Source organism: Nannobrachium achirus (genome assembly GCF_963921795.1).
Source record: "Nannobrachium achirus genome assembly, chromosome: 8".
Classification (NCBI taxonomy): Eukaryota; Metazoa; Chordata; class Actinopteri; order Myctophiformes; family Myctophidae; genus Nannobrachium; species Nannobrachium achirus.
The window spans coordinates 27,892,066-27,903,846 of NC_137817.1; the positions used below are offsets into that span (position 1 = coordinate 27,892,066).

An 11,781-nucleotide genomic window follows, 5' to 3' on the forward strand; every position below is an offset into this window, starting at 1 on the left:
TTTTTTGGTAAAAGAATAATACATTGTTTCAACTATGTTGTTTTCATTTAAAAAATGCAAGGACATGATTTTTTTTTATTATTGTTTTATTTAAAAAAAATATATATATAGCCAAATAGCAAAATCTAATGTGGTGAGCCCTGCCCAGTCTGACGTGCGCTGCACGTGCATCAAAGAAATTACACATCAGAGATAAAGTAGTATTAATTGTCGTCCTGCTTTAGGAGGACCGGGCTGTGTATGTTTTGCCCCGTGCAAGGCTCCAATGAGTAAGAATTACCATAATTAAAGTGAAAATCGATTTTACGATTTCTTATTTTTTAAATCGTCCAAAGGAAAAAATCCCGATTTCGATAAAAAAATCGATTAATCGGAAAACCCTAGTGCAAAGCACACACAAGAGATTTATTTATTTTGAATCAAGCTGGTGTTTTTACAATGGTCACATTAATTGCTTGAAAAGCCACAATGATGTATCATCCTATATAAAATCTGCAAAATAGCAACATTTCCCAAAACATGACTTTTTTTTTGCCCTTTGGGCACCTGTCTAGTCAGGAACAATATAACTTGGAAATGCATGCCCCACCTATGCAAACCCGATCTACGTGTTGTCAGAGCTGTCTGTCAGGCTGTGTCCCATTTATGCCCATATATGGAGATTTATCCATCTGTCTGTCTGTGTGTTCTGTGTCAGGCATGGCCAATTACGGTGTCTAGGCCAGTTCTATGACACCAGTGCTATGATGACATATTGATGAAGTCAGGTAACTCCATATACTAGTAAGACACCTCAGGGTGACTTGCGACCTCAGGGTGACATGGGACCTCACCGAGGTCGCGCCAATTCTTGGCCATCTGGCCAACCACAGCGTTTCTCTGACGATTCTAGTTGTTGTCATTCTGGGGGGAGTTTGTTCATGTTTTTGTGAGGGTATCAACCCTAGGAGACACGGGGAGAAACTCCACACAGAAAGGCCCTATCGCCAACCCCACCTAGGGTGTGGGCGCTGATGACGCGGAGGGAGGAACAAGCCGCCCATATATGTCCTTAATATTGATAACATAATATCCTTAACACCCAAGGGGCCAAACTCGTTCAGTAACGAGATAAGGCCACTAGGGGTCACTCTGCCAAAAGGAGTTATCTCGTTCCTCAACGAGACAACAAAGGGTTAACTGTACAGCTCTGCGCGCATGCTGTGTGCCCTGTGAATGACCCTAGTCCATACGTCACACCTTGGCTAGCAGAGAGAGAGAAAATGGCGCGACTAGGCTGCATTGATTTGATTTCCATTCTAGGCTGAAACATAAAAAGGGCTTAATCTATGAATGAGGTGCAAAGAACGCCAGGGCAGCAGAGATCTGTTTGTTTTCACTGCGACACTTTACCGCGATGGTCGGCCCCGGTTTGGATTTTAGTTTCGTGAGCGTTTGTAAACAAATGGATTATCTTCCTCAATCGTCAGTGGACACTCATGTGCATACGCACAAAGCTTCTGAGGCTCTTCAAAATAAAGCGTGAGTGAACGGCGGCAGCAGCAACAGCTAGAAATGTTAGAAACCTTGGCTTCCCATGTGTTAATAATGTCCTTAATATTGAAAATATAGGAATCTCCAATATGGGCATAAAACGAACGTACGTAATGCCAAGCAGGGCCTTGGTGAGTTAGGGCCCTGGTTTGATGCCTGTGGATCTCCATATGGGCATAAGGGGGTACCCTAACATTCTCATTTTCGGCCTGGGATTTATGACATCAGAAATCTCCATATATGGGCATAATGTAGATGGGCATAATAAAAACGTACGTTAATTAGTAATGCCAAGCAGGGTCTTGGTGAGTTAGGGCCTTGGTTTGATGCCTGAGGATCTCCATATATGGGCCATATATGGTACCCTAACATTCTCATTTTCGACCTGGAATTTATGACATCAGAAATCTCCATGTATGGACATAAAAGGTTTTTTTCTTTTTCTGGGAATGATATGGACTTTTATACCCTGAGAAATCTCGTAGCTTGTCTGACTGTCAGTACAGGAAGTGATGTCACGTGACATCCTTTTTATGCCCATATATGAGTCATTCTGTACCACATCACTGTGACTCACTGACATCACACTGACATCACTTCCTGTACAGACAGACAGACAAGCTACGAGGTTTTTCAGGGTATAATGTGACCTTCGATCGCAATAATGCGACCTTCGGTCGCAACAATCATTTGTAGCCAACTCAGTACCACTTGTACCCCTCCATCTGTCTGTATGTCTGTCTGTCTGTCTGTCTTTCTGTCTGCCTGCCTGCCCATATAAAGGCACATTGGTTGGATCATCGGTTCTGGACAACTGGATCTCCATTCCCGTAAATGCAATGTTAAAACACTTTTAGTGCCAGGATATAATAGAAAAGATGCAATTGGAAATTGCAAGTGTGGTTGCCGACGTGACTATATTCTGCAGCAAGCAAACTGTCATGTGAAGCCCGACCAATACTCGAGCTAGCACCACTCCTAAATGTCTCTATGAGTTTCCTATTGCCTATTGATTCAAGGTAAAAAGCCATTCACAAATAAAGTTTACTAGAATAAATAAAGTTTCCCCAGGACTACAGTGTGTTGCCCTTTTGGGCAACCACACTAATTATTTAGATAATGTGTGATGCCATTGACAGCGCTTCATTTTGAAGACACGATCGTGTCCATGTTGTGGAAATTCACTAGATTGTTTGGGAATGGCATTTAATGTGTTTTAACTGATATAAAATGTCCCACCATACAGTATAGGCGGGAACTCACAAACGCAATGTTAACGGATGCATTGTCACAGACGTAACATGCCCATATATGGAGACCGCTTGACACTGGACACCCATCTACGTGTGGCGGCTGCGTAGTGGCTTGAATATCTAAAAATGTAATAAAATACTCTTACCAAGGAAACGGTTACTTGCACAAGTCGGCATGGCGTCATCATGAAACGTCATGAGAGAACATAAATGGAGCTGAGAGACAGGCAAGAACTTTGGGACAGGCTTTGTCTTGGAGAGCTCCAACGGCCCTTTCCTCGGGCGAAAGCGTGGAGTGCATGAAATCAAGAGTTGACATTTACCTCCACAGATGCAATCCGGTAAGATGGCGTCTACCAACAGCACGACACCACTGCAGTCCAGGAATCTACCCTGGGTTGAGAAGTACAGACCACAGACACTGGATGATCTGATCTCCCACAAAGACATTATAAGCACCATCCAGAGTTTCATCAGTGAGGACAGGCTTCCCCACCTCTTGTTCTACGGCCCCCCTGGCACAGGTAAAACATCCACCATCCTCTCCTGTGCCCGGCAACTTTACAAGGATAAAGAGTTCACCTCTATGGTTTTGGAGCTAAATGCCTCCGACGACAGAGGTATTAATGTCGTACGAGGTCCCATCCTAAATTTTGCCAGCACCAGAACCATCTTTAAGAAAGGTTTCAAGTTGGTGATACTGGACGAAGCGGATGCCATGACCCAGGATGCCCAGAATGCATTGCGGCGAGTGATTGAGAAGTTCACAGAGAACACACGGTTCTGTTTGACCTGTAACTACCTGTCCAAGATCATCCCGGCCCTGCAGTCACGTTGCACCAGGTTTCGCTTTGGTCCCCTCTCCCAGGAGCAGATGATCCCCAGACTGGAGCATGTCATCCAGGAGGAGAGGATTGACGTAGCTCCAGATGGAATGACGGCCATTGTGACCTTATCATCAGGAGATATGAGAAGCTCACTCAACATATTGCAGAGCACCAGTATGGCTTGTGGGAAGGTGACTGAAGACGCGGTGTACACGTGCACAGGTCGCCCACTCCCTTCAGACATAGCAGACATCCTAGACTGGTCTCTCAAGGGAGACTTCACCACAGCGTTCAATAACATACTTCAGCTGAAGACACAAAAAGGTCTGGCCCTCAATGATATCCTCACAGAGATTCACCCGCTCATACACAAACAGAACTTTCTCCCTGCTATTCTGATGGAACTGCTCATCAAGTTGGCCGACATAGAACACAGACTAGCATCAGGAACCAATGAAAAGATCCAGCTAAGCTCTATGGTGGCAGCGTTCCAGGCTGTCCGAGACATGAAGGTCATCAAGGCCTCCTAGCCCAGTGGTTCTCTAACTTCATTTCATTTCAAGATCGGCCTGTTCAATTACTCATTATTAGGCCACTCCCCAAACGATTTCCAGTTGTAATGTATGGTGCCACACCTTTTTGTTCCCCCCCCTTTATTCTCGCCAGTGGCACTACGCTCTAGTCTAGACTGCAACTTGTTGATCCCAGTCTAATAATAACTATAATTTTGATTCAATATGAGTGAAAACGATCTAACAATAAACATTTTCACATTTCCCCATTGATGTTAGACCCTGCACTTTGTTGCACGCGGACTGGATCTACATCCTATCCTATATTAAAATTGGCTAATGAGAGGACCGACGTGCTGTCAATATATATATAAAAGAAAACACACACAGTGTGAAGTGAGAGGTGCCTGTTACAGTATGAGTTCATTTCATTTAGCGTCTCAAAGCTTGGCCAATGAGCCAAGTGTGGGATGGGCATACTGTACATCCAGTACATACAGACGCTCACGGACTGCTCAATAAAGTCTGTCTGTGATGTAGGGAGGAGCCAAACCATTCAGTGCCTTAAAAACTGCAGAATTGTAGTAGTTAAGACCTTGGAAGCAGCATTATGATCATGGGTTGAAAACGGGTAGTCCCAATCCTTGACTCTTTCCAATTCTGATTGGCTCATTTCACTATAATAGAATACAACACATATTAATCTATTGCTTAGATCATATTATATCACTTTCAGGTGTGTTATTTGTTTATACAGCGACCCAGCATATCTGTAGCTGAACAAGAGAAGGGGAGCGCTTGTTTTCCTTGCCCTGGATGTCTGAGCAGGGTTTCTAAGCACCACCCGTGCAGGACGGTGAGTGACCGAGGTCCTTCGGGCGGTGCTTGTAAGAAAAAAAAGCGCTCCCCATCCCTCCCAAACATCTGTGAAGGATTCTCGGCTGAAAAGCTAAATAGCTAGGCTAGCCGTTTACACAGGAAGATGTAGCTAAATGTGTAGTCTTTAAAACATTATGAATTTCTATCGAATATCTTAGTTACTATGAGATTTAGCTAACGGTTAAGTTTTGTGACTGAGAGGGTCTCAGTGAATCAGAGGCACTCGGCTAGTGCCTCGTGCCTCACTACGCCTCTCAGCCATTATAAAATACGGAAACTCAGATGGTTTATTGCTTTTTTTTAGTCTAAAGGACATTATATTATTCCAAAGGCTATGTATGAAAGAATAAGTAAGCTTCTCTGCATCTTCTAGATTGATTGATATTTTTATTCACAAATATGCATGTTATATTTTTACATATAGATCTGTCAAAAGGATGAAACAAAAAAGCTTGAGATTTTATTTCTATTGTGGTCCTTTGTGTGCGTGTAAACGGAAAGCCACATGTTGGGGGGGTAGCAGAGAGACATCAGAATAGTAACACTAGTAAAAACTAGACCAGGTCAACCTGGTTGTGCCAGACCCCCTGTCTGTCATCATCATTTATGACATCATGCCTTTTGTAGGCATGTCATCATCATGTCATCATCATATATACCCTTTATATAGAAAACCCGGACAGACATTTGCTTATGTAGGCCTACCCATTTCATGGGTCTGGCAAATAGGATTACGATATAAAAGACAGATAACTTAACATACGACCTTGCCCTCTGAGCCTAGGCTGGTGTCCATTGTGTATATTCCGTCATAGGTAGAAATGGAGGCGTACAGTATGCTGTGTGTGCATAGTGCATTCTATCACAATAACAGCATATAACTAGATTTAAAGACCCTGGGGACTCAGCTGGCTGTCTGCTATGGTCTGCACCTGGACTGACTGGACATAAATACATATCTTGTGCCAGATTGTAGCTTTGCATCACCAGACTCCACTGCAGAGGAAAGCCTGGTATTCGTTCTAAACCTAGCCATGTGATCCGGTTTAGAGAAAAGGAAAAAGAAAATGGTGGTTCCGGTTGGTGTCGCATTGTTTTTCTCCACCAAATGCCAATCAATTAGTTTAATCTGAGTTAGAATAGATAATGGACATACCAAACCATTATATACCAAAAGAAACAAGACGATTATATCAAACTGTCTAAGACACAGACAAACAAACAAACAAACAAACAAACACACACACACACACACACACACACACACACACACACACACACACACACACACACACACACACACACACACACACACACACACACACACACACACACACACACACACACACACACACACACACACACACACACACACACACACACACACACACACACACACACACACACACACACACACACACACACACACACACACACACACACACACACACACACACACACACACACGTCGTCCAGGTTGGCCCTCAATGTTTTAACAATGGCAGTTTTAATACTGGAGATAACACCACTTTTAGTAGGAATCTGTACCATATTAAAAGATATTGAGTAAGTTAAAGCATTTCTTAGAAAGAATGAGATGGGATCATGAGAACACGTAGATGGTTTCATCCCTGCTTCCAATATGTTAATACATCAAAGGTATTCTTGCAGGGAAGATGGGCAGACTTGGGATAAACCACTTCATCATTTCAAGAAGCAATTCCATTAGATATTTTCCCTTAAAAAAAGAGGGCACATTTGGATAGAGAGGCCTGATCTCAGATTGTGCATGTGGATCTAGTAAGATGATTGATGATTGTTGAAAAGCGTGTCCTGGTGTTATTGCTATTGGTTGTGATCACATTTTAAAAATAGGATCGTCTCTCTGATTTAGTGTTTTGACAGCTTCGTTACACGCAAATTGAATCCTGTGTCAAGATGTGTGTCAATGTTGTGTTTTCTCCATTTCTGTTCTGCTTTATTAGTATAGGGTATTTAGGGGACAGTTCCTTCTCTCTCAGCAGTGCTATTTTGTCACGTATGCCTTGAAACACTAACTTGTGTCTCTATTCGGGGGGGAATATTCGCAGAAAATATCTCATCTAAAAGCTCACAACAACTTGAAGATATTTGGCACAGACTATGAGAGGGGAAAAGGAGGGGGCCTATAGACCCCTGTATAGGGACACAGGGATTTAAGTGGTTAAGCTGACAATTATGTACACTTAGTCACAATTACATTTGTAGAACATCCAGAAGGAATGGGTTTTATCAGGATGACATAAATGAATGGAGCCATCCAGATGAAGTTTTTTTAACCATATGCAGTGGTGTGGACAAAGTAGGCCTACAACCTCAGTACTTGAGTCTAAGTATAGATCCTGTAGGGATACTTTGTGATACCTTTTTAGCGGGCTGCAGTGGCTCTCTGCGAGGCGGACGCGTGGGTACCGGCCCTGGCTCTCCCGGTCGCTCCTAGCCTGAGTTACGGCATTTTATGTGCACTGCAGTGGCGGGGGTCCTCCACTTTGATAGTAAGCCCTTTGCACACAGGACAGTTGCGTTTTTTTCGTTTGCTGCATGAATAAAACGCATTGGATTTGGTGTGCAATGCTGTGCGGAATCTGCGCTGCGGATCCCAAAAGGAGTCATAAAAGGAGCGATGAGTTTTTTACCGCATGCGACAAGACGCACAAATCGAACTGGGTTCGATCGAGAAAAATACGCACGGCGGCAGCCACTCGTCGCACGGCTAATTCGGAGCCGGTGTGCATGAGGTCATAGAGAAGCATTGTTTTCTTTTCAAAAAATTATATTGTCCGTTTTATCCGTGCGGTTAAACGCGCCTGTGTGCAAAGGGCTTAACTGCGACTTGGCGGTCGCAATAAAAGTCCAAAAAAATAATCTTTTAAAAAAAAAGTACAAATGACAAAATACATTTATTTTTTAGCTGTGCTAACCGCTCCTACCGGTAAATCTGGCTTTGTGTGTATGTATGTCCGTCCGTATGTCAGTCCCGCAAAGCTGGGCATTGGCCAAGCTTTGTGGGACGTTTAATGAAATTAACTCATAAAAGGAACCGCTCACTTCACACTGGGTGTGGTTTTTATATCAATGCATTTCTGCATTGAATTGCAGACGTTTCCCAAACAAATGCAAAGTTGTAGGTACAGTAGTAAGTTAATACCGTATGTTGTTTTACTTAATGGAATTGACATACAGAATATATTCAAGAAAATGGAAATGAGACTGTGAAGTGAGGGAGGTTAAATAGAGTGGACCAATTTTGAATGAAAACTAATTTGTACAATAAGCATTGTGTTGCAAGACATATAGTCCAATGTCTAATGCTTGCAACAGGATAGCAAAACCCCAAACAGTCCACCAGAAACAAGCCTGGAAGCAGTTTGAGGTATTCTCTGCCCAAATTATCATTTATATTCTGCTGTAAACACGTTTTGGTATCATTTCACCCAACAGAGACTGGACTTCCATCTGCTCACTAATTATGTGGTCGAGTCAGCAGCTATGATCTTTTTCCTATAGCTGTTTACTTGTGGGTGTTACAGTAAGATTCAGAGTGTTCATTTAACTCTGAGAATGTTCAATTTGTTCACTCTCAGAGTTAAATTAACACTCAGGAATTGACAGTGTTGGAGACAGTCGTGAAAGAGGTTATTTTATTTATTTTATAGAGTAAATGCATACAGCATTTATAGCTGGTTAGTGACATACAGTACAATAGAACATTGAACACCTACTTCTGTTTTGTGTAATTCCATTATCAGAAAACTGTTCGTCCAAAATATATGTTGAGGAGAATATAAAATATATTTAATTATTTATTTATTCCTTCTTCAAAAAGTTGCCAGATTGCCATGGAATTTGTTATGCACATTCACCAGTGTATTTTGGTGTCCCCAATGCCATTACCTTTTCCGTAGGTACCGCGCCACGAAATATCAATATGTATCTCTTGACCCCTAGACATTTTCTGTGCACCTTAATGCTACGAGGCCAAACAAGACTGCAGCATTGATATTAGTGATCCCATGTGGCCTTTTAGCACCAGCGGTACCACTATCAGGCCAAACTTCCAAATGATCAAACTGGGGAGATTTTCAGGCCTTGCTGGAGGTCTCCACTCCACTCAGTGCATTCTTGTTATCTATATATCTGTGATGATACACATGGAGCGTTTTTTTTAGACACAGGTGACAACATAGTCTTGCACGTCTCTGTGACACAAAGCTCAATGGGTAACACAAGGGAAATTCCTCCTCTCAAGGTACACAGATTGAATTCCACTTTAATTAACTCTTTCTTTTGGCCAGTGTGATATGATGCTGTTGAAATCAATTCATATACAATACAAACAATTTGTAAATACAAAATAATTGTAGAGACTTGTAACTGCACTAAAGGCTTTTTTATTTATTTATAGATGTATCTATAAGTATAAATATATAGTATAATTAAAAGTACCTGTAAAATACTAAACAGACTGTCCTAACTGATATAACTATATAACTATAACTGACACTACCTGCAGGGTATTATGGGCCTGGCCCAGTTATAGTTTCCTGTAGAAAGTTATACTGACAGTGACAGACGTGTAGAATATGGTAGGTTGCTTCAGTGGAATACAAAAATAATGGTATTGTCTGGTGTCATTCCTCATCTGTGTCCTAAGTAAGTGTGGTAATAGGTCTTCTTTTGTAAATCAATCTCATGCCCAACCACAGCTAGGGGAGAGTGATAGGGGCCAAGCAGTTCGAACTTCAGTTCTCCAGCCTTGCTTCTGGAACAGGCCCAGCTACTGAGAGAACTCCAAACAAGAGCGGTATACTTCAAGTGGAAAATATTCTAGCCTACGGTCCCATCTGCTTTCACTTTACAACTTGATTCCTCACCTAAATAGATGCTGTCTATGCGCAGGAGTGTATGTTTTTTCACTGCACTTCATTTTGACTGTCAACACAATTTTCCAATATAAAGATACAAACTTAGCAAAATTCCCCTTCCTGAAGATTTCCCCAATATTATCAAACAAAATATTAAAATCACATTTTCATTCTTTCTTATGACTAGCAGGGGCCTTATAAATCACCTGCCAAAATGTCTGATGAACACAGATTGGTGAGCAAATATTTAGCATGTATTTCAAAGATACAGAGATGTTTCTTTACATTTTCCCATGACTGCACTGTTGCTCCTAATCAAAAGCCTATAGAATAAGCTGCCATGTGCAGGCCTAGGGTCAGAGCCACCATCAGTCATAATTAAATGGTTTGAAACCATTCCTCACCACGAGAAAAAAGAAAAAAAGAAAAGAAAACGCACCTGGCCTTCGCAAAATATCTCCTTTGGGCAAATTAGATAAAAATCCACCCTTCCTTCTAAATTTTGCCCTTGACCTTTATTGTGACCTTCACCTTTTTGACCCAAAAGTTTTTTGGTTTGGTTTTTTGGTTAATCATCATTACAACCAGTAATAATACAGTCATCTCTTCACATTTTCCATGAATACAGTGAATTTTCTCAACACCAAGTTAAGTACAGTATGTGCACTGGTGGTCCAAATGGATGAATACCGTATTGAGTGAGAATCAGAATGAATTTATTGTCATTTCCATAATACATACTCAGCATACATGGGAGCAAATACTGTTCTATGTAACTCATAGTGCTTGTCACATTAAAAAATATTTTTTAAAGAGACAAAGACATGAAAATCATAGGACATGTGTGGACTTCTGTGTATGTTCAAGGGATGGCTGGGTTTGACTGGTGTATCCATCTGGCAACACTAGAAAGCCTTACAATGTGGTTTACATTGTTATGCCCAAGACCTGAAGACCATTCATTGCATACCAAAAGTTTAGATCAAACGCTGAATGTAGTTGGCTATTCAGCATGTAATGTCATTGCATCAGTAAAACGCTCTCACATTTACAGCCGATATTTTAGATTACGACTGACTCATAAAGGGCTCTGGGCTGGCCTAATCTGGAGTTGTTGAGTACCAGTGTGCTATTTCAAGTCAACAGAATCAGCCTCATTATTCTCTGTACAATGCCACTTTTGTCCCACTGAGCTAACTATCCCTAAATTAGCAGTGTCAGCTGGGCATTAGAATTAGTTGTTAAGCGTTATGATTATTACTAGGCTGGCTGCAATCATTAACTTACTGTACACTTGGCTCAGTTGGTTGTACAGTGGTTATGCTCGGGGAAAATCGATTATATTCATCAGGCGACACCATCGTACGATGAAGTGTAAAAGGGTTTTGGTGATGGGGGCAATTCCTAATCCCTCCTTTCGGCTGCCTGACCTCATAACGCATATTGCGAGCTTATGGATTTGCTGTTTTTACAACAAAGTATAAATTGGGTTTTACATTTTTGTTTTAAGTGTTATTAATTGTGGCACACCTGATGCTGGAATTAATTCAAATCTATAGTGTGAGTTTCTTAGTCTACCAGCCTCTAATAATGTGCAATGCCTTCTTAATGTCTATACTACTAATGTTTGCCGCTGACTCAATTGTTGCTGAGCCTTTTTTTTGTGCGCGAGCAGAATTGACTCTTGAGCAACCCATTGAGAATTGTTTAGCGTTTCTAGTGGAATTAACATTTTGCTTCCATTATAGTTTGAATGGCAATTCAGGTGGCAGGTGAGGTGATACCAGTCACAGACATAAAAAGGTAGACGTCACGCCTCTTCCGGCTCTCTGGTACCCGTCTCGCCTTGGTGGGCATTTTTGATTGACAGGCT

General features: G+C 41.7%; 1 protein-coding gene across 1 annotated transcript; it reads left to right on the plus strand.

Moving 5' to 3' along the window:
- Positions 1-3,132: 3,132 nt before the first annotated feature.
- LOC308289789 (replication factor C subunit 5-like) lies at positions 3,133-4,143 on the plus strand (the record flags this gene model as incomplete). Its single annotated transcript, XM_080731542.1, has 1 exon — positions 3,133-4,143. One exon carries the CDS (start codon positions 3,133-3,135, stop codon positions 4,141-4,143), a length of 1,011 nt encoding a protein of 336 aa, XP_080587668.1.
- Positions 4,144-11,781: the final 7,638 nt, after the last annotated feature.